Genomic DNA, 24,316 nt, shown 5'->3' with positions numbered 1-24,316 from the left:
ATCGTAGTTTGAATGGAAAACCATTTTTCTTTTTTTGTCCAATCCGATAGATAACGGCATGTTGACATTGGTTTGAAAAAAAAAAAACAAATCCAAAAGATGAAACCAGCTGATGTGGCGACGATCTAACCATTGAAATATTTCAATGATTATGAAATCATAATTCACACCTTCATAAATATATACACTGCAGAACTTAAATTTTGCTGGATTCATGTATTAAAAGAGGAGCCTACAAGATGAGTGACTATAATTAAAGAGTACAAATTAGTGCGGAAGTTCTTATTGGAAAGGGCATGTGTATATATGTATGTTTTACAATAAGATACATAATTATAACTACAATTATGATAAGAGAAGTTTCTAACTAATTTCAAAGAATCAAATTAAAAGTAGAGAGCACACTTGTGAAGAGAACCTTCTCTTAGATCCTATTATCTTGAAGAGAAGATCATGCATGATCACCCGAGAGCATCAACGATAGAGTTAATTTCACAAAGAATATGGAATAATTTAGAAAGAGGAGGCTAGTCTTTTAATATCTCCAACAGTGGACTGCCACGGAGGCCAACTCTTTTGAGTCTTTAAATTGATGTGATCATCAATGACAATCACATACAGTTAGCTTATGAAATCGATCATGATGTGATGTTCGAACCAGAACAATCAAAGGGGAAGAGGTCATCTTTGCTACGCCCAGCTAGCTATGTGCATTCTTGTGATAAAATAGTATACAATAAATGTCAAAATTTGATTGAAATTACACTGATGTGATTTAAAAGCTAGTTTTGTAAATAGCATCTTGCTAAGTTCTAAATTATCTCATACGAATAAATTAAGTTTTTCTCTATGTATATCCCATTTGAGTTTGATAACTTTAAGATGCTTTCATTTAAAGATAATGTATTTCAATTGTTTTAGACATTGCTCGAGTTAATAAGCTTTTTGACTTTATCATCGGAGCTCCTCCTACATTGGTCTTTAACAATATATATAAAGAGTGCAATTGTCTTTCTTGTGTTGCACACTTGCACGCGATCACTTATATAGCTTAAAATATAAACAAATGCTGCTATTGATAATATTATTATGTGTTGTTCTTAATACAAAATCTCAACGCATTTCAACCTATATTTCATTGAATTATGTCTTTTTTAAAATCGAAAATAATTTATTGAACTTGTCTTACGAAATATTACTGAGAGTATCTTGACATCCACATTAATAATTTAGTTTTCAAATTTTAGACCGTGTACTATTAATTAGTGGTCATTGGTTTTTTTATTTCCCTGAAAAGGCAAATACATAGTTTTGGATCCAATACAACATACGTATTTGATTCGGATCGAATCAAATTCCAAAATACGTAGTTTAGGAAATGCAAAAAATGTACGCCCTTTATATATATATTGTTTGTGATTCATTACTGCGTTGGCAGAGTTGAAATTTCCAAATTCCAAACCCAGAAATCCAAAACACACATTGACAGATAAATAATCATATACAGAAAGTGACACATCATTGCACATCAAAGAAGAATAGAAACCCAAACCCACCTGCATATCCCAACCTAACGGTCCTCCCCTTCAACCCAAACCCAAACCCTCTTCTTCCCAATCCCACTTTCCCACTTCCCAATTCTCATTCTCCAATCCCCCTCCCACTCCTCGATCCTCGTAATGCACTGGGTTCGATTCGTTTTGGGTATCCGACCCGAGCGGGGGAATGATCCGAGAGACTAGAATTGCTTGATTCAGGGCCTGATTTGGGTTCTTGGGTTCGATTGGAGATGAGTACGCCAAGGCAGCTTGTGAATGTCCGTGACCTTGTTGAGGAAGCCAAGAAGCGAATTGTCTTCCTCGCCGTTTGCGTCGTTGGCCTCTCATATCTCATGTCCTGTAAGTCGGTTTCTCTTTCTACATCTTTTTTGTTCACGTTTGTTTTCGAATCGAAAATCGGGTATTGGGATGAAGAGGTTATGCTCAATTTTGAATTAGTTCGGTGTTGATATTGGATTTAGGGTGTCTCTGAGGATCACAGTGTTAATGTGCATTGTGCGGCTAGTAAGTTATAAGACTATTCAATTTCGGGTAACTGTTTCAATACTTGAGTTTTTGCTAAGTAGGGGGGCAATGCGCAAATTGGATCGAGGGCTTTGACACGGGTTCGAGTAGAATGCATTCCTATTTAGATAAGTAACTGAAGCTGTGTCTAGAGCTAATCGGGTAATTATTGCTTATTTGAATGGTGTGCTAGTTCAACATAGTTGTAGGTGGCATGCTTTAGCTGTTACATTCCCTGGCATATAAGGGCATGCTTTGGTATTTTGATTACTTGTGTTAGAAGCTAGGACGCGCTTGCTGTATGTGATGTTCATGCTGTTTTCTTTCCTTGTTATGCAGCTTAGTGTTGTTGTTTTATTTCAGTGACAAGCTCCAATGTTTTGGTCAACTTGCCTGCCGCTGCTTCCTTGATTGTAATCCTTCGCTACTTATCTCTGGATTATGACATGCGAAGAAAAGCTGCTGCATACAACAATAAACCACCCCCAGCAAATAATGCTTTCCAAACCAAACCAATTCCATTGCCTAACACGGTTGGAAAGTCTGAGTGGAGAAGAAAAGTTAATTCTCCTGTTGTTGAGAAAGCTATAGAACATTTTACCAGGCATCTAGTTTCTGAGTTTGTGACAGATCTATGGTATTCTCGTCTAACACCAGATAAACAAGGTCCAGAGGAACTGGTGTGCATTATCAATAGTGTCCTTGGGGAACTTTCAGCACGCGTGAGGAATATAAATCTGATTGATCTTCTCACAAGGTTATTGTCACGAAAAATAGCTTAACTGGGTGTTATAAATATAGAATAGAATGATTTCTGAAGATATTATGTTACGATGATGCAGGGACCTTATCAATCTGATATGCTCTCACTTGGAACTTTTTCGCATAACACAAGCAAAGATTCCAAAGCAACAATCAGAATTGATGACAATTGAAAAACGAGATATGGAATTAAGACTCGTCTTGGATGCTGAAAACAAATTGCACCCTGCTCTATTTTCTGCTGAAGCTGAGCACAAGGTTGTTTGTTTTCGCTTAGTCAATTTGTAACCTTATCTGGGACGACTAAGGTTTTGTCCCTCCTCATATAATCCAGTTTCTCAGTTTTGATAACCATATTTACTGTACCGTGTATCTACAGGTTTTGCAGCATCTGATGGATGGCCTTATTTCTCTCACATTCAAGCGTGAAGATCTGCAGTGCACTTTGTTCCATTATATTGTCAGAGAGCTTCTTGCTTGTGCAGTAATGCGTCCTGTCCTAAACTTGGCTAGTCCAAGGTATTCATTCGTTCTTCTTTGCTTCATGTTTCTTTATACTCGGATGCTGTTAAATTGTCTCTTCCATTTTTGTGTGACAGGTTTATTAATGAAAGAATTGAGCAGTTGGTCATAAAGATGAACGAATCTAAAGGTGTTACCACAGGACAAAAGGAATTTTTATCCAAACAAGAGGAGTCGTCGAGTATTTCATCTGATCACTTCTCTAGGTACTTAGACCCTTCTGTTACAGGTGTTGAACTTGTGCAATTGAAAAATGGACAGTCCAGAACTTCTGCAGACAGACGTGCGGCAGAAAATGTGAATGGATCAAAAGACCCATTGCTTTCGATTGATACTCCATCTTCTCGTCCATGGAACTCATTGCGAATGAACTCCCAAAGTATCAATGAAAGGGTTGTAGAACAGCATAACGCAGGAGGAGAATGGGGAGACATGTTAGATCTGATATCTCGCAGAAAGACTCAAGCCCTTGCTCCTGAAAATTTTGAAAATATGTGGGCAAAAGGGAGAAATTACAGAAAGAAGGAAGGTGAAAATTCGATAACGGCGCAAGTCCCAAAGGGTTCTTCCGGAGGGAAGTCGATTGCAGGGGATCATACTAGGGAAAAATCTAATCCCACCGATAAGCAAAATGTATCTAAGCTCAATCTGACCTCTCAGTCAGGATCTACCAATCGGGTTAGAGTAAACAACTCTTTCCACCCGGAAGGTCAAAACATACTGAATCGCTCTCCAGGTGCTTTGTATGAGGAAGATGATCAACACAGTCCTATGAGGTTGGTGGAGACCGACTCAGGAAGCAGTACTTCTTATACTTCTGAAGATCAAGAAAGTGACGGTGCAACAGGTCTTGATTCTCCTGGAACTAAAGTTTGGGATGGTAGAAGTAATAGAGGTATGACTGTATCTCACATCCATCACCCACTTGAAAATTCTGAACGTCATATTGCAAAAAAGACTGGTAAAGGGAATCAGCGCTTTCAAAGGTCTAGGCAGAAAAAATCTAAACCAAGCAATACGAAGTTGCCTGTTTGGCAAGAGGTTGAGAGAACAAGCTTCTTGTCTGGAGATGGGCAGGACATACTCAAATCTTTAAAAGGGCATGCCCATATTGAGGACTCTAGCGATGATTCTGAAAATGAAAATTTTGGTAGAATTAACAGTGGAGCAGCCACTTCTTCATCTGCACCATCTGTATCTGATAATTCCCTGAAAAATTCTTTGGCAGTGGATTCTTTTTTCAAGTTGAAATGTGAGGTACTTACCTTTAAACTCAATAACTTGTCTTGATCCTGCATGCTTATATTTTGTTTTCTGTTATAATGATGAACGTTGATTATGTACCGCATATCTTCTGCTGCAGGTATTGGGTGCAAATATTGTCAAGAGTGACTGTAAAACATTTGCTGTATATTCCATATCTGTGACGGATGTAAATAACAATAGTTGGTCAATCAAAAGAAGGTGCTGGATAAATCTACTTATGTAGTATATAATATATTTGGTAATGATAATATTCTAATTTTTTTTTAACTCAAAATTATTGGTTGTTCTCTATAGATTTCGCCATTTTGAGGAGCTACATCGGCGTTTAAAAGAGTTTCCTCAGTATAACCTTCATTTGCCACCAAAGCATTTTCTGTCAAGTGGTTTGGATTTACTTGTTGTTCAAGAAAGATGTAAATTGCTTGACAAATACTTAAAGGTTAACAATGCAATCCTACTATTGACTTACATTCGTTTTTCATATGTATTTGATTTGAATCATGATGATCAGCTTATTATATGAAAAGGACGCCCAATGTTTACATAGCAACCTTGTTTGTCTCTGATTTTGCTAATATTCCTTCTTGGGCTATGCCTTTAATGATTCAAACTTGCATTGCCCATTGTCCTCAGGAGCTTATGCAGCTTCCAACAATCTCAGGGTCCATTGAAGTTTGGGACTTCTTAAGTGTCGACTCCCAGGTTCAATACCTTTTTCTTCTTTTGGGTTTTGTTAGGCCGCATTGATTTTTCTCTGAGAAGAGTTATGACTTTTCTATTCATGGGAAATATGCTTATCATGTTTTATCTTTTGATGCAGACTTATTTATTTTCAAATTCATTTTCTATAATCGAAACACTGTCAGGTGAAAATCAGTTAACTGCACAATTTTAAATTCATTTGTCTCTTTCCTTCTTGTTACTTATTCTGATTTATCATTTGTAATTTTTCTAGTTGGTCTAGATGATAAGCCATCTGAAAAGAGTAAAAGGGCTTTAAATTTCGGTGAGCCTGTGATTGATCCATTTTCCTCGAAGAGGGAACAAATTGGCATTGGAATTAAGGATTCCACTTTACAAGTGAAGAATAATGCTGTTGGAGATGGACTAAGATTAAATGCAAAAGGCTCTTCTTCTCCGGTCAAAAATCCTGGCAAAGATTTTGGAAATCCACTCAATACTCCTGGCACATGTTCAAGCACTGGAGGACAAAAACAGGAATCTTCTCTCATGAACTCCGGAAAGACTTCAAAAGAAAGGGAGGAACAGGAATATGAATTGTTTCTTGATGCTGCTACAGATCCTACCCTTCCTATGGAGGTAAATTTCCAGGCTCTATGATTCTATCTGGTTTGTTTTCCTACGACTTTGATACAGATATATACTCATGTTTTTAGAGTTATTGCACTTGATCATCATCTGATGTGCTATCTTTCCTCTATAACACTCTTATTGATGCAGTGGGTGCCTCCAAATGTAAGTGTTCCGATATTAGATTTGGTAGATGTCATTTTTCAGCTCCAAGATGGTGGATGGATCAGGTACTTTTTATATGTCATTTTAGAATAATACATGCAACCTGAAATTCAGTTCAACAAATTCACATGGTAGTGCCATTTGCATTTCTGAAACCACAGGCGCAAGGCTTTTTGGGTGGCCAAACAAATACTACAACTAGGGATGGGTGACGCCTTTGATGACTGGTTAATTGAGAAAATCCAGCTTTTGCGTAAGGGATCGATTGTTGCTTCTGGGATTAAGCGAATTGAGCAGGTACTTTTTGAAGTTGATTGTTTCTTAGAGTTTCAATGAGTAATGAAGCTCATATAAAATAATATATAAATATATAAAATTATGTTATATATTTATGTGTGTGTGTGTGTGTGTTCCTTTTTTCCATTTTCACTAAATTACTTGCTTGCTTTGTCATGCACTTATTAGTGTTTCAGATAGATTTAAATTTAGTGGTTTAGAAGGTTTACAAGTTAACTTTTACAAGTGCAACTATATTCTGCTTCCAGTTATTCTCACTGATGCCAGTAATGGAGATTCATTAGATTAAAGTAGTTCAGTTTTCAGTATGAAAAAGTTGGTGCTAGTGTTTTCTATGTAGCCAGGGCAACAGAAGTTAAGATATTTCTAGAAGGGATATATGGTCTTGAATTTAGAATGTGCTTTATCTTTAAGGCTTGTGTGATGAAGATTTTTCTTCTTTCTCTTTTTGGTTAGCAATTTAAAGAGTAAAAAAATTATTTAAACTGTATTTGGTGTGGATTTTAACCACCCCCCCCCCCCACAAAAAAAAAAAACAATATCTTTGCTGATTGCTATTTCATCATTATAAATAATAACCTTTAGTTTAAATCGAATATGTTAGGGTGGACCTTTCGGTATAAGTTATTGGTTAATGCATCTCTTTCCCTTTCTTGATATCATTATCAGTCCAAAGCTTCTATTAGTTCCTCATTCGAAGATTATTGTAAATTAGAAGGTTATGTTGGTGTTAATTGGATTGCCATTTTTTCTAAATAGATACTCTGGCCTGATGGAATATTTATAAGCAAGCATCCAAAGCGACGACCGCAGCCATCTTCAAATTTAGCCCAAAATTCTCCTCAGGGTCAGAGACCTATGGCAATATCATCCCCTAGACTTGATGAGCAGCAGCAACAGGAAGCAGATCGACGTGCAAAGTTTGTTTATGAATTAATGATCGGTAAACATATGGCTCAGCAGAACCCATAATTATTTTCTGCATTTTACGTGCAGAATATCCATTCAAATCTATGTCTAATAATGTGATTGTGGCATACTCTGCATACTCATACTTTCTACTTCTGAATGCACAGATAATGCACCAACTGCTATTGTCAGTCTTGTTGGTACCAAGGAGTATGACAAATGTGCCAAGGATCTCTATTACTTTCTTCAGGTAGTTATAGACATTAATTAGTTAAGAATGCCGGTTATCTCTGCCTGTCCTATCTCATTTGTAACAACTTCTTTTCTTTTCTTGGGCAGTCATCTGTTTGCTTAAAGCAACTGGCTTTTGACCTTCTCGAGCTACTGCTTTCATCTGCATTTCCAGAGATGGAACATGTATTTAAGCAGGTGCATGAAGAAAAACATAGGTTTGGTGAGTTCAAAGCACAATAGTGGTGGGAGTATAGTTCAATCTTTTCTTGGGCAGTCATCTGTTTGCTTAAAGCAACTGGCTTTTGACCTTCTCGAGCTACTGCTTTCATCTGCATTTCCAGAGATGGAACATGTATTTAAGCAGGTGCATGAAGAAAAACATAGGTTTGGTGAGTTCAAAGCACAATAGTGGTGGGAGTATAGTTCAATTTTTGAGACAAAATACAAGCACGGATCTACTTGGTATGACAACATGATTCTGTTGTCTGCTTAGTTCATTTTGAAGGCGGTTATATACGATTCATTTGTATTGGCGACCAAAGAATCAATTCGTTCTTGTCTGAATTTTGTAAGTAGCTCTTTAGTTAGCTCCTTGAGGAAATTCAATGTAAATCTTCAGATTAGTGAAATATTAATACGAATTTTCATCTTTTTTTGCCCGGTAATACAAAGTTCCTCTCTTTACCTTATAATAATAGCACATACTCATATTATACTAATATATTTAGACAACTTGATATTTGACTTTGCAAATTTTCAGTCGAGTTATCAACACAGTCAGATCTTTTCAGTATGTGAGGAACACCTTTGCAGTACCTAATCCATCACCCTCACCTTGGACAACTAGTCAGTGTGAGACTAGAGCCACCTTGATTGCCATTTTGATCTGAATGAGATGACCTTTGCCAGTCATCGGCAAAAGAGTTTCGCCAAGAACCTTTTCATCAACGAATGTCATCTTCTTGGCAACGGTATGTGGCAAATCAAAGAGGCAGATCGTGTGTAATTTTACCCATACTACATTTCTTGTTGACAGCGATACAATTGTTCTTGTGGATGTGAACAAAAACACCAAGGCAAACTCAGTCAAAGTTTGCAACAGTGAGAGATCATCCTTCAAAGTGATTGTGGTGGATGATATGCTGCCTTTCGGATGAAAAAGATGCTTTAAAGCAGATCAGTGGGGCTTAGGAGCAAATATTGTTGCAGTTTGCGAGCACAACTCGAGAATAAAAAAATTTGTTGAGGTCTGTTTAAAAAATAATACTTTGCCAAGTGATCATATCTCTGGTAACTAGGCCATTTACAAACAGACAAAATTTGACCCAAATGGACACGTTAAATAATGCTAGGTTAGTTACAAACCGTGCATTTGCTCTTATCAAAACAACTAGTGGAAATCATAGTAATACTAATGGCATGTCGCGCCATGAGGTTAATAGATGGTGCGGAAGCTGTAAGACACAAGTCATACGATTTACCTTTCTACTCCTGAGTGAAATAAATGCACCTTCATCAATACCTAAAAATATAAGCCTCCAAAAAATTCCATGCAATGTCTTCAACAGAACCTAGTAGTTAAAAAACAAACTGCAAAAGAACTTCTTGATGGTAATTAAAGGGTTTAGGCTAAAAGCAATCATGTTTATGACCAGCCCCGGCACTTGAAAGATGGTGGCAACTGGCAACTAGGATGCTTCAACAAGGGTATCTAAGACTGAAAAGCATGGAATCAACCATCCCTCCATTTCAATTCCAAGAATACAAGATATAGATAACCAACACTAATCCAACAGAATCAATAGCACCAACACTACATTTAAGCCGAACACTATGATTCATCAACAGACCACGCTGGTTTTTTTTTTTTTTTTTGCCTACTGTCACATTAAAATCATATAAGCTCGGAAAGACAGACAGCAAAGCTACAGCTTCAATTACTTTCCAAATTACTTAAGAGATGAGCCAATCAGTAGTTAGCATTCAGGAAAAAAAAAATTCAACTTAATGGGTTATTCACAATACTAGGATGAGACATACGCTCAAACACAAGATAATTCAAACAAGTATGTAGTCAATTCCTCCAAATCGAAGCATTGAGCAACTTTGAGTTGAGCATTCATAGTCAAAGCAACAAAACACAACATTTCAGATATCATCAAACCATCATGTAATTAGAAAGTAAAACTAGTCTGGTACATTTCATGTTCAAAACTCAAAGCAACTAAAGCAATAATAGAAGTTTTGCCCTCGATAATAACAATAACAATGTTCTTAAAGAACTTGTCCAGAATCATAAAGCGCCCTAGTAAAGCTATGACCGGTACCCAAAATGACACTCTCACATACTTAAGCAGAAGCTGCAGCTCCCTTCTTCCTTGGTGCAGCTTCGGTACCTGTTCAAACAAACAAACCAATCAATCGCAAAACAAAAACCAGACTAGACATCAACGAGTACAAAACAAAAACGATCAGTACCTTCTCTGAAGCCGCTCTTGAACCTGCGTGGGACATTGCGCAGATACCTCATCCTTCCGGTCCCGGTGGTCTTCCTCCTGATAGCCTTCACACTCCAGTTGACTATTTCCAAAGCACACCAATCAAAAACCCAAAACCACAACAATTCTAAAGGCAATGACTTTACTACAAAAACCTCATCAAAATCAAAAATTCCCTTTCTGGGTGCTCATAAATCCTAACCAAAACTCCATCTACAAGAACAAAATCATGAAGCGAGAGAGAGAGATAAAGAAAAGGGTTTCGTACATTTCCTGGTGCGGGCAGCTGGGTAGGCACAAGCGGAGCAGCGACTCTTCTGGAGATGGAAGCTGCGACGGCCACACCTCACGCAGAGGGTGTGGGTCTTGTTCCTCCTCTTACCGAAACTTCCAGTTCCCTTACCCTGTTTGATGGAAAAACCAGTCAGTAACTCCGATCTGTGAAATCGTAGAAGAAGAGAATAGAGGGAGGAGCAGAGAGAGAAAGGGTACCATGGGTGCGGCAGAGAAACCCTAAGCTGCTACTGAGATGGAGCTGTTTAGACTAGAGAGCTGGAGCGGCGGAGAGGGAGAGAATTTATATGATCCCTCATATGAGTGTGCTAGGTTAGTAGGTTAAGGTGGAACTCCGAGTCTGGCAAATTTGGGCTGCAGATTGGCTATGGGCCTCATGCAATGGACCTTCTCCCTTCTACTAAATTACCAAATACCAACAAGTTTGGCCGTTTGGGTGTAGAGCAGAGTCATTTTTTTTTTTCCAAATTCTAACTAAATAACAATACCCAAATGTAAATTTACCTGATAAGGGTTAAATAACCAAACCGAAAAATAATGGCATGTTTGTCGCTGTTTAACAACTTAATCGTCGTAAATCAGAGATCCTCACCATCTCTCTTTTGTGAGTTTTCGGTCTATCATTGTTGGGAGAATTTGAGGATAGCTAGTTCCTAATCCATAGAAAACATTTTTGTACATATTAATTCGAACACACCCATCTTCCTCAGTTATCTTTCAATAGTCGTTTCTAATTATTTAAATAAATAAAAAATCAATTCAGATACATATAAGAGTATCTTTCGCAATGCTAGCCATTTTTTTAGTCAAATTTTAGCTAAAGTAGCTACAAAGTCATTTTAGCTAGCCACTTTAGAATTACGTCGGCATCAATGCTCTCTATTTTAGCTAGTTTTGAATTTATATTATTTTTTAAATGAACATTAAATAGTTTAAATGTATTTATAAGTTACATAAAACAATTTAAAGTGAATGTTTTAAATTATAGAGAGCCACATCCCGCTCTCTATATTTAGGAGCGAGATAGCTAAAAGTTATAATAGAGAGCCACTTAAGAGTCTTGTGCAGCTGCTAAAATAGATAAAAAGTTAAACATGCTCTCCAAAATAGCTAAAGAGCCACAATAGAGAGTCTGCTAAAGATGCTCTGACACCATAGACATATAAGAACATTTTTACTAACTTTGCTATAGACATAATTTTTAATATGGATTATCAGATACATATTAGACCATTCAGACACGTATAGATTATCAATTGCCATTCACCCTGATAGTGACATAGTGAACCTTGACTTCATGAAGGTGTTTGATGAATTTCCTAGAAATGCATCTAATGAGACATACATTTGTTTAATCCCAGAGAAAGCAGAGGCTATTTTGGTCGGGGATTTTAGACCAATATCCGGCAAAAAATGTTAAGCTCTCACCACTCTCAATTGAGTTCAAGTTTTATTTAGAATTGCTTCTGAAACACCATTAAAAAAAAAATTAGCAAAGTTACTTCTCAAAATCACTTTTAGAACTCACAGAAAAATAAATTTCATTTAATTGCAAATTTTTTAATATCATACATATGTTGTTGTTGAAATCATATCATCTATTGTTTTTTTTTTCTTCCTCTAAAAAAGAGTAGAAATTGACATTTGATGAACTTAAATTACAGTTGACCGAAACAAAAAACCTCTAAACTACGGTTGGGAACCTGTGAATGGCCCCTGAAGTTCACTCTCAGTACTTTCTTATTTAATAGATCAAACTTGACAATTCAATAGAAAGGCAAAGCGCTCACACATTACAACTTTGTACAAAGTAAAACCCTACTACTGAAGACATAGGCCACAGTGGCCTCTATCAGTTTTGGTTTAATCTATGCTTCATATAATTGAACACGATCAAAATTCGAAAAACAACGCCAAGAACACGTACGGGCCAACCAATTGCATGCACTATATGACTATAAAGCACCGTACTCTTTTCAAGGACGTCCATTCTCCTCCTCTGTTTCGTGGGTGGTGTCGCCATCCCTCAAAGTCTTCAATCCGGCAAGACACCTCACGATGAGCTCCTTCAAAGTCTTGAATTCGTCAACTACTGCTGCAACTTTAGTTTGATACAATCTCTTTAAGTAGCACCACGATTTTGTTAAAACCCTCACCAAATTAATGGTCCAAGAGACGAGGGCTAACCACCCAAAAGCTGGAAAAAGAAGAAACAACTGTAAAGTCAAGACTAGAGTGCCACAGACGACGGTAATGTTATTCGTGAATTCAGCTGCATCCCGATCGGACTCGACATTGGAGTGAGTTTGCGCATCTGCAGTAGCCAGTGAGACGGTGTAGAGGGACAAAGCCAGAAGAAGGGCACGCGTGGTAAGGAAGTCTGTGACAAAGGGAGACGGACTACTTCCGAAACCTCCTCCGTTCTTGAGCACGACACAGACGCCGAACATGTTGGTAAGATACAAGATACGGTCGTTGAATGTCTTGTGGTGAAGATACTCGCCTGCTAGGTCGTCAGCTTCGCTGCCTAACTGCATCCCATCATCATTTGGTTCCTCCCCACCAGTTGAGCTCATCCTTTGTACGTAGTTTGTACTTCGAGCTCCTGGCCCTCCTCCTCGATCTTCTCCTTTGTACTCCTTGCCCCTCTTCTTCTCCTCCTCCGATCGAGCTCCTCCCCGTCTCCTCCTTTCTCCTCAAAGCTCCTCCGTGCCTCCTCCCCTTTCCTCCTCCTTGCTCTTCTCCTTGTTCTGTATTAGGCTCATACCGCATAGGCGTATATATAGATATATTTTTTTTTTGAAAGAAAAATAATTAATATATATATATAAATATTTGGTGTACTTCTCCCATTAGAAAACCACGAGTTGTGCTACCCATTAGAAAGTTCATATGCAAACTATATATAGATATTTGGTGTATAGAAACCCTTTAGAAAATAGAAAGTGCCACTTCCCTTAATCTGCTGCCGTCTTGGTGTGCCTTCAGGTGCATCGTTAATCAGACGTCCCCGACATCTGGACAAAATATATATATATATATATATATATATTTATGATAGGCTGTGACGCAGCCTTCAGGTGCATCGTTAAGTCAGGAATTATCTGATTTTTAGAAAAAGATTATTTGTTCCTACAAAAGTGGTTCATGACGCAGCAAGACTTTCGCATGATTACTGTTTTTTTGCATTTCTTCCCCCACAAAAAAACCTTCCCGTTGGTTCATTAATTGGATTGCTACAATTACTGTTTTTTTGCATTTCTTCCCCCACAAAAAAACCTTCTCGTTGGTTCATTAATTGGATTGCTACAATTACTGTTTTTTGCATTTCTTCCCCGTCCATTCTTCCCCCACAAAAAACCCTTCTCGTTGGTTCATTAAATGGATTCCTACAAAGCATGGCTACCTAAAACTTTTTATTTTTTTATTTTTTATCTAATCATCATCCATACTTTATTCCAGCGGAAGGAAAGTTACAAGTAGGGAAGAAATGTAGTACAAAAGCCAAGAGACCTACTTCTAACTCTGAGCATAACCTTCTAAACTCTAATAAACAAAAAATGGAGCTAAAAACTCCAGAACACCAATGAGGCTACAGATAACCATAAACCGGCAACGGGCCACAGAATGGTTCGAGCCAACGCCGGCATACCAATTGAGTCGTGGCTCAGACCCAAGAAGGAAGAATGAGCACCAGTCATCTCCGCCTCTTCGGCTAGTGAATACACGTGATAGAATCTGTTTAGAGGATCAACATCACAATAGGCGTTGGTGTTTGAAAGCATTGAAGCACAACAAGACCCAAAATGGGTCAACCACAAACAATAACAGAAAACTAAAACTAAAGTTGGAAAAAACTGAAGAAGAACAAGGTGCACCCGCCAGGCTTAGACCAAAGTTGGATCAGAGTTAAGCCAAATCTAGAAACCAAGCCAAGCCCAGATCTAAAAGCAGCTCACACCCGACCCAAACTTCGATCCAGACCTGCAACAACCTCAGCTGCAATCCGGATCTTCCATCCCGTTCCTCCAACCTTTGTCGGTGATCCAACCGGGCCTCGATCAAGAAACGACCACCGTTGATGGACCACAACAGACGCACGACCTCTCCGCATGAAGCAATACACCAACGGACAAAACGCCAACCCATATCGAGATCCAAACTGGAAAGGATCTTCGATTTGCTCGACGGCCGCCCAAACTACCCCATCCAACCAACAATCGGATCGGGATTAACAACCCCCAAAACACCCCTCTCCCCCTTTGCCGTCACGTGATCTGAAACCATTCGACCCCATCGCTTGATCAGCAGACTCAGACCGGCTCGCACCAACATCTTCCTACATAACCACAAACCAAGGAGATGAGCATTGATTGAAAATAAAAACGGTGGGCTCACACCAAGGACTCTCCTCTCCCGGATAGGAGTGCTGTGGTGAGGGCACCGGGAAAGAGCACAGATCTCACGCTTGGACTTTTTTTTCTCTAGGCGCGTATGGCTACCTAAAACTTGACTTTGATGGTTTTGTGATTTTGAACTCAAGTGAGACTCAACTGGAGAACCTATTTTGGCAGCTAGCAATAATGTTGGTTAGCAGGATATTCTTGCGGCAGAGCCTTTAGCTGTACGAGCAGGATTACATGCAGCCTGGATGGATTTACTCATACTGTAGTTGAGCGTGATTCCAAATTGCTTATTGATAGTATTACTAGTTTCGGTCTGACTCCCTGGCAAGTAAAACATGTAGTATAAGACATTAAAACCCTTCCAAATCTCACTCAGGTGGCTTCCTTCCATCATACTAAGAGAGAGACCAATTTCTTAGTAGATGCCATTGCCAAGGCTGGCCATAATACTCAAGCTCAAAGCTGGTTTTGAGCACTACCCATTTCCGTTTCTCAGGCTTTTCTCCTGGAACATTTAGGTGTTGATTGTTGAAGAAGTTTTTGGTTGTAGTTCTTTTGTTTTTTTTTTAAAAAAAAAAAAAATATATATATATATATATATATATAGAATTTTTTTTTTGTGGGTCTGAAACAAAGGATCAATTCACAGTAATAAACAACATTTTCTGTAAACTGTAATTTGTCCACTTCCTTAGATAACCAGATAAACTCCATTTTCATCAAAATGTTGTTATTTCATAAAAAGAAACGTGATTAGTCCATATTTTCTAAGCATAATTGTCAAATTGCTACCCTGGGTTTCACCTTAGTGTCACTTTGCCACCCTAAGTTTTTAAAATTAGCCAATTTGCTAATCTAAAAGTTCGGTTTTAGCCAATTTGCTACATTTCCATCAAATTTGCTGCTCTATTCTTTTAAGATTAACCAATTTATTTTTCTAAACTTTCAAAATTAGCCCATTACTACTTTAGATGTTCAAAATTAATTCACGTTTGGAAGAAGAAATAGACAATAAAAATGACGAAAAATAGCAAATTGGATCATTTTGACCTGTATCAAATGGACAATTAGTATACGAGGTGTTTGGCTCGACCAAGAAGGCTAGCAAACAGTCTCTTAGGGTCAAACACAAGGTAAGTTGTTAATCCTTTTATGCAAATGCTTAAACGGATTAAATATAGAGAAAAATTCAGTTACCGTTCCGAAACTATTCTGCTAAGGCTAATTTGATACCCGAACTCTCAAAAGTATCAATGTGATATCCAAAGACATATTTTGACGTCAACGTGATACTTTCGTAAAAAAGACCTAACGGCCCCGTCTATTTGTTGACGTGGGCATGTGGGCCCCATGTGATATTTTTATCAAGGGCAAAATAGTCTTTCATTACCAGCTAATTAAAAAAAAAAAAACGAAGCACAGAGCTCAATCTCTGTCTGTCTGTCTGTCTGTCTCTTCTCTAATCGGCGACTCTCATCTGCTGTGATTGGAGAGGGTTCTAATTCGACGATCACCGAGAGGGTTGTTGTCCAGAAACGCCTCTGAATTCTGATCTAGGTGATTGTTGTTACAAACAAGTTGGAAGAGCTAGTGAATCACGACGAGCAAATTCGGCCATTGGTGCTAATTGACGGTAGGGTTTCAAATCATGAACTTGTTGAGCCAGCGACAGCTAATCGAGGTGGGCGATGAGGAATTTGAGGGCCTCGGTGATCTTTTTGGCGGGAGGGATGGGGAATTTGAGGAAGACTTGGAGGGAGTGAGAGGAGAGGTAGGAATTGATGGCAGAGAGGGCAGATTGCTGGTAGGAGTGGTCTTTGTAGAGGTCGACGTTAAAGATGAAGCCGCCGGGGCTGCAGCCGATTCCGATGGAGGAGGGGCGGCTGCTGGCGAAGCTGGCGTGGGAGTCGCGGTGGCAGAAGTGGTAGAGCGGCCTTGATGGTGGTTGTGGCCCTGGGTTCATCGACAGCTTGGGTCGCCGGCTGCCTCTCATATTGACTTGAAAATTTTCAGGTGGGATTCCAATTTTGGTAGTGGAGATGAGAGATTGAAATTTTGGATTAGAAGTTGAATTGTTTGTTCTTGTTTTCAAACATTGTTTGTTCTTATTTTCTCAATTTGAATTGGATTAGAAGTTCTCAAATTGCTACATTTACATGTAATGTGGGATTCTTGATGTTGGGGAGGTAACTGTCATTGAGGCGGAAATCGGGATTCATTTTGGGGTGGGTGGTTGGTGGTTGATGATGTTGTCAGGTAAGTAAGGAAATGTGGTGACGGAGCTTGCGGCGGTTTGGCTAGAACAAAATCCCAGAAGAAGAAGAAGAAATGAAAAGAAAAAAAAAATTAACATTTAAGTAGGTCATTTAACCTTTTTTTTTCTCCACGTGCTTGACACGTCAGTAAATAGACAGAGGCGTTAGAAATTTTTGACGGAAGTATCACGTTGATGTCAAAATATGTCTTTAGGTATCACATTGATACTTTTGAAAGTTCGGATATCAAATTGACCTTGATAGAATAATTTAGGGCCGGTAGCTGAATTTGTCTCATTAAATGTTTTGGGGGAGTGTATCACTGTTTACCCAATTCAAAAGGCCCATCATTGGTTGGGCGGCAGTAGTCTAGTTCAGCGCGCGAAACATAGCTTCTTCAGCTTCGCAAACCCAGTCGAGAAAAACCTTAGAGAGGAAAATGGAAGAAGAAAACCAAAATGGGGAGGCGCCCCCAAAATTCCCAGCATTTCCTTACAAACCCTACGCCATCCAGATCGACTTCATGAACGCCCTTTATCACTCTCTCAACCAAGGCGGCCTCTCCATGCTCGAAAGCCCCACCGGTAACTCACTCACCACCCACTCTCGCTTGCTTCATGTCTATGGAAAATTGGACCCTTTGAGCTTAATTGAAAGACCCATATGTTACAATGCTTTGCATTAGGCTTGAGCAAATTTGGGTGTATTAGACAGACCAGAAATTGAAGATTGTTACTGTTTGAATTAGTTGATTGTTTGTTAAAAAAGATTTCGAATTTTCTGGTATTTGGTCCAAAGGCTTATCTTTTATTGTTTTATAGGGACTGGTAAAACTCTAAGTATCATTTGTAGTGCTCTGCAATGGGTGGTCGATAAGAGGGAGCAAGAGAAATTGAAAAAAGAGGTTGAAACTGACAATAGTAGTGCTAAAGGTGGTGAATTTGGCTCGGATGATGAACCTGATTGGATGAGGAATGCTGTTATTAACAATGACATTCAGGGTGAGGAGAAGAAGTCTAGGAAGAAGGATAAATTTGGGAGTGGATTTCGCAAGGCCGATAAGAGAAAGAACCATGCAAACTGTACTGATTTGTTCTCTCGGCGTGTTGAGGAAGAGTCTTGCACAAAGAAGGAGGGAAAGAGTTTGCAAGTGAGCAGTGATGCTGTGGATTTGAATGATGAGGAGGAGTTTTTGCTGGAAGAACATGAGAGTGATGAGGAAGGTCTTCCGTGTGCTGGGAAGTCGAAGAGGAAGGTTGCTGGGGTTTCTCTTAGTTCGTCAAGTGACGAGGAAGATGGAGCAGATGGGTCTAGCGATGATGAAGATGAGGAGGAAGAGAAGTTGAAGGTTTATTTTTGTAGTCGGACACATTCACAGCTTTCACAGTTCATAAAGGAGTTGAGAAAGACAGTCTTTGCTAATGAGATGAAGGTGGTTTGTTTGGGCTCAAGGAAGAATTTCTGCATTAACCAAGGTATGGAATTTATCATTGCATTATTAGATAACAATTTTGTAAAATTGTTTTCATTCTTCTGAGGCATCCATTTCAGAGGTATTGAAACTTGGAAATTCAACTCGCATCAATGAACGCTGTTTGGAACTTCAGAAAAACAAGAATAAGGAAGTTTCTAAAATCAAGGTAACAAATATATCCATTTATAATCTCATTACTTGATTGAACTTTACTGGCTTTGGCGCATTTTCCTCACTTACAGGATTGGATTTCTCTTGATATACTAACTAATGCCTTTTAGTCATTCTCTTATTGATTTCCTGTCTGATTGCCTTCGATTATAATGTTATTTTTGTCTGTCTGCTACCTAAGTTGGAAATTTTATCCCTACCTGAATTTTGAAGTGAATCTACCTTGGTACCACTACTATGAGAAAACTATTTCCTACTTTCTGATCATCTGGATTGTTTTTTGGTTTGTTATGGATCCACACCATGATTAGATGTCACTAGATTGTCCTAGCTCCTAGCTCTTAATCCCTCACTGCTCTTTGGTAGCTGAATGCTAACAAATGCAAGTATATATGTTTGATAAGGAAATCCTGATCATTTTATATACAGCAGATGACCTATTTCTTACTGTGCTGTAGGCTTTATGCTAATACACAGACACGTTATCTAACTGCATGCTTGATTTCCTTGTAAACGCAAAAGTTATATACTTCTGATTGTGGAGGAATTATATAACCAATTCCTTAAGAATATAGTTCTTGGTTCAGAATAAATTGGTCTGACTTAAGCATTTATGGTCACTGACTCTAATCGGTCCGTTTCACATGGCATGAAACATGCAATTCTTGTATATGAGGACTTGGAGTAGTTAGTTTATAAACTGCATATATCTTAGTTTGAAAGGTATCCTATCTTCTTAATTCAAAAGTCTGATTTAGCTTGTTCTGTTTTAGGGGATTTCTCTTGACTGATTTGACCTGCAGAGCTTAGGTGCAGGAGGAAGGATTCGCAGGAACAAGGCTTCTTGTGGATGCCCAATGCTTAGGAAACATAAACAACAGAAAGAATTCAAGAACATGATGTCTCAACTCGGTGCCTTGGATATTGAAGATCTTGTTCATCAGGGAAGGAACACGAGGTGTTGTCCATATTATGGCTCCCGAAGCATGGTTCCTGCTGCTGATCTGGTGGTTCTACCATATCAATCTCTTCTTTCAAAAGCATCCCGCGAATCACTTGGTCTGAATCTAAAGAACAATATTATTATCATAGATGAGGCCCACAATCTAGCTGACTCCTTAATCAGCATGTATGACTCAAAAATTACTTTGTCACAGGTAATTGATAGTTGAACATTTGCTGATCTGGTCAAATTTGAATTCAAGTTGACAATCTTGTCATTTGATTTGAGTATTTGGCTGAATGCTCATTGATTGCTTGTTTAAATCCATTTTGTATCAAGTCATCTGGTCAATTGATAGAATACAGGACAACTTTACTATCTTGTAGTGTCTTAAACTCTTCACCTTAATCTGAGCTGAAAACCAATCAGCACCAAGTTAAAAATGCTGAAAATTTCATATAGTTTTTGGATAATGTTTATTTGACATCTTACCAGTTTTCCTGACTTTCTTACAGCTGGAAGATGTGCAGTGCAATATTGAAAAGTACTTTGCAAGGTTTAGCAATCTCTTGGGACCTGGAAACCGCAGATACATCCAAACACTCACAGTGCTCACTCGGGCTTTTCTTCGAGTTTTGCTCAATGAGGACACCGGTTATGAAGGTTCTTGCCATGATACTGAAAACTCTTCTGGAGAAAATGGTGTGCCTACTTCCTCTATGGCCATCAATGATTTTTTATTTTCACTCAATATAGACAACATCAACTTGGTTAAATTGCTTGAGTATATAAAGGAAAGCAAAATCATGCACAAGGTGAATCCTTCTTTCCACTTTATATTATTATCTGGTTCTATTCTTCCCTGCCATTTCTCAGTTTCATAGGGAAATGTATTTGGCTTGCCAGATCAGTGGATATGGGGATAAACTAGCCAGCTTTGAAAAAAAATTGTCACTTGATGATAGTGAAGAAAGAAGCACTCTGTCTAGTTTCCAGGCATTAGCTGATTTTTTGCTGTCACTGACAAACAAAGATGGTGATGGGAGGATTATCATTTCACGGACTAAACCAACATGCTCTGGGCAGCAAGGGGGATACATCAAATATGTTATGCTCACAGGGGAGAAGATATTTTCTGAGGTTTGCCAATATTTTCTTTGTTTTCTTGGCTGGATTTCACTGCTGGCATTGTCCAAGTTATGAATTATTAACTCTACACTTCCCACAGATTGTGGAACAGGCACATGCTGTTCTACTGGCTGGAGGAACTCTGCAACCCATAGAAGAAACGAGGGAGCGGCTTTTTCCTTGGTTACCACCGAACCAGTTGCATTTCTTTTCATGTAGCCACATTGTTCCTCCAGAGAGCATTTTACCAGTTGCAGTTGCTCGTGGCCCTTCTGGTCAGCCTTTCGATTTTAGTTACAGCTCTAGAAGGTCATCAATCATGGTACGTAACTACGTACATTCCAATCTAAAGTAATCTCTTTTGATTTTTTATTAGTTGAAGTCATTTTGCATAACTCCCTATATGTTCTTGTTTTTCTAATAATATATGCAGCTTGGTTCCAGTGGAAAGATCTGTCAAAAAATTTACAGTAGCACCTTTTTTTGCCCCCTGCTTAGTAGTCATCCTTGAATTTCCGAATTTGTAATGGATGGCGCCTGACTATTAAACTAATGGGCTTAAATCTGCAGATACAGGAGCTAGGGCGTTTGGTTTGCAATTTGGTGACAGTGGTTCCTGAAGGAATCGTTGTCTTCTTCTCTTCATTTGATTATGAAGGAGAGGTGTACAATGCATGGGAGGCTTCAGGCATCCTCGATAGAATTAAGAAGAAGAAGCGTCTATTTAGAGAGCCTAGGAAGAATACATATGTAGAATCTGTTCTGAAGGAGTACAAGGAAACAATTGATACCTTGTCTTCAGGAGAAAGGAAAGAAAATCCTTCTCAGAGTGGTGCCATACTTCTTGCTGTTGTTGGTGGTAAGATATCGGAGGGCATCAACTTGAGTGATGGGATGGGTCGGTGTATAGTCATGGTTGGACTGCCCTATGCGAGCCCTTCTGATGTTGAGCTGATGGAGAGGGTGAAGCACATTGAAAGATTGGGAAATTCAAATTCGATTAAGATGACCAATTCTTTACGTGGTAATGAACTTTACAGTGGAGAAGCACATGAAGGATTTGATATCCTCCGAAGTTGCAGACACAGAGGAAAAGAATATTATGAGAATCTTTGCATGAAAGCTGTAAACCAGTCCATCGGTATGTTCTTACAACCATAAATATCTTTCAACATCAGTTTCTTTTAGTGCTGGCCACTTTGAATTCCATATAGTCTGTAGCCACACTCATATCACACAATTATATTTAGTTTATGATCCACATTTTTAACATAATTTTTCATTCAATTGAAGTGGGTTTTTCTTGCCTATATTAGGTAGAGCAATCCGGCATATAAATGATTATGCAGCAATTTTACTAGTTGATACACGCTATGCAGCTGACTCCTCAACACGGAATTTCAGGCATCCAACTAGCAAGCTCCCACAGTGGATAAAGGATCGTTTTGTTGCTTCAGGAGATTACGGCCAACTTCATAGGATGTTGCATCAGTTTTTCAGTTATAACAAAAAGAGATGATCTCAGCTGTAAGCTATAGATTCCAAGAAGTTGATGACAGCTGAGATTGTTAGATAAGAATGCAGTAGTAGTTAAATTTTACAAAGCTTTGATTGTATTATAACTTTGTGAGCAGCAAATTTTGTCCAACTAGACCAAAATGCAATCTGATATATAGTTGAACATTTATAGAATTTCAGGCTTCTTTTAACGCAGAGCACTGCTTTTGTTTGTTCTTGGCTTCATAGTGCTGAGCCCTATCTTGAAGCTGAAGTCACATCCTTGCACATTTTTATTTCAATGTTTTTTGTTCTTGGCTTCTTCGTGATGAGCCCTATCTTGAAGCTGAAGTCAACCTTGTAGATTTTTATTTCAATGTTGCATTCCAACTAATGGGAAAGGTTACGCGGCCAAATGTTACTTTAACGGCATTTTTTTTTTTTGGTTCCTCCCATCATATGGGGCTCGAACACCAAATGGGAAGCCACTTTTTTTACCACTCCACAAGCGCATGCACTCACTTTTTTAAGGCAGTTAATGTTAAAGATTTTCAGAAATTTAGAGGATTAAAGTTATCAACTTGAAAGAAAATCAAAATTAAAATGTATTTCCATTCAGTTAAAGGCATTAAGAGCATCTCCAACAACAGCTTCCTTATAATTTCTCTATTATAGGGATGCTAAAATTAAAAGAGTAATTATATATACATATCCCTCTTTTATTAATACACACCCCATAAAAAAAAATTTGCTAATTTTTTCCTATGTTTCCTTTCCTACCCATCCTTTTTCTCCCTCATCTCTCTCCAACAATTTTTTCTCCTTTTTATTATTTTAATTTATTATGGATTTAATTGCTAATTATTTTCTCTTCTCAAAAAAAAAAAATGCTAATGTTCAAGTAAATTCAGAATATGTGTCTGGCTCAAACTCTATGTTACTTGACCTAATTGTAATAGGGTTTTCTCTCCAACTTTTTTCTCCTTTTTGTTATTTTAATTTATTATGGACTTAATTGCTAATTATTTTCTCTTCTCAAAAAAAAAAAAAATGCTAATGTTCAAATTCTATGTTACTTGACCTAGTTGTAATAGGGTTTTGAATTAGAGATATTCTCGGAGATATTCATAGATATCTGATTAATTGTACGATTATCTTTTCTTATACAACTCTGATTCTATGTCTTGTAATCTTCTATATAAAGAGGTCCATATTATCAATGAAAGTACGACTCAATTCTCCCCAAATTTCAGTTTTCCTTAAACACTAATTACTTTCGACACATTAATATGGTGATTACTAATCATCATTCTTCTCTCTCACATCAACGAGGTTGGTATATAGATAATTAGAAGATTGAATAACTTAATTTTATTACCTTTATTATTCTTCTAATTGAAAAACTTGATGCTTTTAAGACTTTAAAAGATTCAATGTCAATATCTTCATGATCCATATAATCATGGTCAATATTAAAACCGGTAAAGAATGAGGCAGGGTGGTTGTTTTGCAATCCAAGTTGATGATGATGTATTCATGTATCTAAGATATATTTGATGGTTTTATAACCTCTTTCAATATGTTTCAACTAATTTAGTGGCCTGCTAATTCTTCATGTGGATTACAATTATTTCATCTGATATTGACGTCCTTCACTTATGATCTTAAAGCGAGATCGACTGTATCATGCAAACGAGGAGAAAATTTAACCCTATAAGAATATCTTTAATTAATATATTTTTTAATCGGGATCTTTACTTAATATTTTGATATAGAGCATTTAATTCTTATTTTATTTTTGTGGACTGATTTTTGTTTTTATTTTTATTTGTTTATCATTTATTTATTAATGAGGAGGGGTAGAAATGGAAGTTTGATTTTTTATTGAGGGTGTGCATTAAGTAATTAGAGATGTGTATTTAAAATTTCTTAAGTTAAAATCTCTAAAAAAAATTATGCTCCAACTCTAACAGATTATCTATTTTACAGATTCCATAATTTTTTCCTAAACTCTTCCCTAAAATTTTACAAATTGCTATAAATATAGGAAATTTTGTTTGCTCTCTCATCTCTATCTCTATTTTAGGGATATTCTATTGAAGCAAAACGATCAAAATTTTT

The 24,316-nt window shown here is 37.8% G+C and overlaps 3 protein-coding genes across 7 annotated transcripts; 2 read left to right on the top strand and 1 right to left on the bottom strand.

The window, feature by feature from the left end:
* Positions 1-1,430: 1,430 nt before the first annotated feature.
* On the top strand, positions 1,431-8,194 carry LOC112186942. Of its 3 annotated transcripts, XM_024325520.2 has the most exons (16): positions 1,431-1,898; positions 2,427-2,820; positions 2,906-3,083; positions 3,205-3,344; positions 3,425-4,604; positions 4,711-4,811; positions 4,908-5,052; positions 5,247-5,315; positions 5,434-5,479; positions 5,569-5,933; positions 6,075-6,154; positions 6,251-6,386; positions 7,146-7,329; positions 7,463-7,545; positions 7,635-7,789; positions 7,959-8,194. In XM_024325520.2, the coding sequence occupies exons 1-15, from the start codon at positions 1,790-1,792 to the stop codon at positions 7,767-7,769; spliced, it is 3,345 nt and encodes a 1,114-aa protein (XP_024181288.1). In that variant the 5' UTR covers positions 1,431-1,789; the 3' UTR covers positions 7,770-7,789; positions 7,959-8,194. The 3 variants fall into 3 exon arrangements, with proteins under 3 accessions (XP_024181288.1, XP_040370487.1, XP_040370488.1); XM_040514553.1 differs by having other exon boundaries at positions 7,635-8,194; XM_040514554.1 differs by having other exon boundaries at positions 2,403-2,820; positions 7,635-8,194.
* Positions 8,195-9,675: 1,481 nt separating this feature from the next.
* On the bottom strand, positions 9,676-10,678 carry LOC112188629 (60S ribosomal protein L37-3). The gene is made up of 4 exons (XM_024327780.2): positions 10,520-10,678; positions 10,296-10,431; positions 10,008-10,109; positions 9,676-9,925 (listed from the first exon to the last, which is right to left on the bottom strand). Exons 1-4 carry the CDS (start codon positions 10,520-10,522, stop codon positions 9,879-9,881), a joined length of 288 nt encoding a protein of 95 aa, XP_024183548.1. The 5' UTR covers positions 10,523-10,678; the 3' UTR covers positions 9,676-9,878.
* Positions 10,679-17,330: 6,652 nt separating this feature from the next.
* LOC112184345 (ATP-dependent DNA helicase DDX11) lies at positions 17,331-22,457 on the top strand. Of its 3 annotated transcripts, none has more exons than XM_024322604.2 (9): positions 17,331-17,566; positions 17,804-18,457; positions 18,534-18,622; positions 19,431-19,784; positions 20,086-20,385; positions 20,477-20,710; positions 20,799-21,020; positions 21,269-21,839; positions 22,103-22,457. In XM_024322604.2, exons 1-9 carry the CDS (start codon positions 17,422-17,424, stop codon positions 22,132-22,134), a joined length of 2,601 nt encoding a protein of 866 aa, XP_024178372.1. In that variant the 5' UTR covers positions 17,331-17,421; the 3' UTR covers positions 22,135-22,457. The 3 variants fall into 3 exon arrangements, with proteins under 3 accessions (XP_024178372.1, XP_024178371.1, XP_024178370.1); XM_024322603.2 differs by having other exon boundaries at positions 22,078-22,457; XM_024322602.2 differs by having other exon boundaries at positions 22,015-22,455.
* Positions 22,458-24,316: the final 1,859 nt, after the last annotated feature.

This window comes from Rosa chinensis, chromosome 2 (genome assembly GCF_002994745.2).
Source record: "Rosa chinensis cultivar Old Blush chromosome 2, RchiOBHm-V2, whole genome shotgun sequence".
NCBI classification, from domain to species: Eukaryota; Viridiplantae; Streptophyta; class Magnoliopsida; order Rosales; family Rosaceae; genus Rosa; species Rosa chinensis.
This window is presented reverse-complemented; position numbering and strand designations above follow the sequence as displayed.

Excerpts from the sequence above, each read along its gene's own strand:
- LOC112186942 (XM_024325520.2), top strand. The coding sequence starts at position 1,790 with ATGAGTACGCCAAGGCAGCTTGTGAATGTCCGTGACCTTGTTGAGGAA. Across the intron at positions 5,934-6,074 it reads ATCCTACCCTTCCTATGGAG|TGGGTGCCTCCAAATGTAAG; the intron begins GTAAATTTCCAG and ends TTATTGATGCAG. Across the intron at positions 6,387-7,145 it reads GGATTAAGCGAATTGAGCAG|ATACTCTGGCCTGATGGAAT; the intron begins GTACTTTTTGAA and ends TTTTCTAAATAG.
- LOC112188629 (XM_024327780.2), bottom strand. Across the intron at positions 10,110-10,295 it reads AGCTGCCCGCACCAGGAAAT|TCAACTGGAGTGTGAAGGCT; the intron begins GTACGAAACCCT and ends CTTTGGAAATAG. Across the intron at positions 9,926-10,007 it reads CAAGAGCGGCTTCAGAGAAG|GTACCGAAGCTGCACCAAGG; the intron begins GTACTGATCGTT and ends TTGTTTGAACAG.
- LOC112184345 (XM_024322602.2), top strand. The coding sequence starts at position 17,422 with ATGGAAGAAGAAAACCAAAATGGGGAGGCGCCCCCAAAATTCCCAGCA. Across the intron at positions 18,458-18,533 it reads GAATTTCTGCATTAACCAAG|AGGTATTGAAACTTGGAAAT; the intron begins GTATGGAATTTA and ends CATCCATTTCAG. Across the intron at positions 19,785-20,085 it reads CAAAAATTACTTTGTCACAG|CTGGAAGATGTGCAGTGCAA; the intron begins GTAATTGATAGT and ends ACTTTCTTACAG.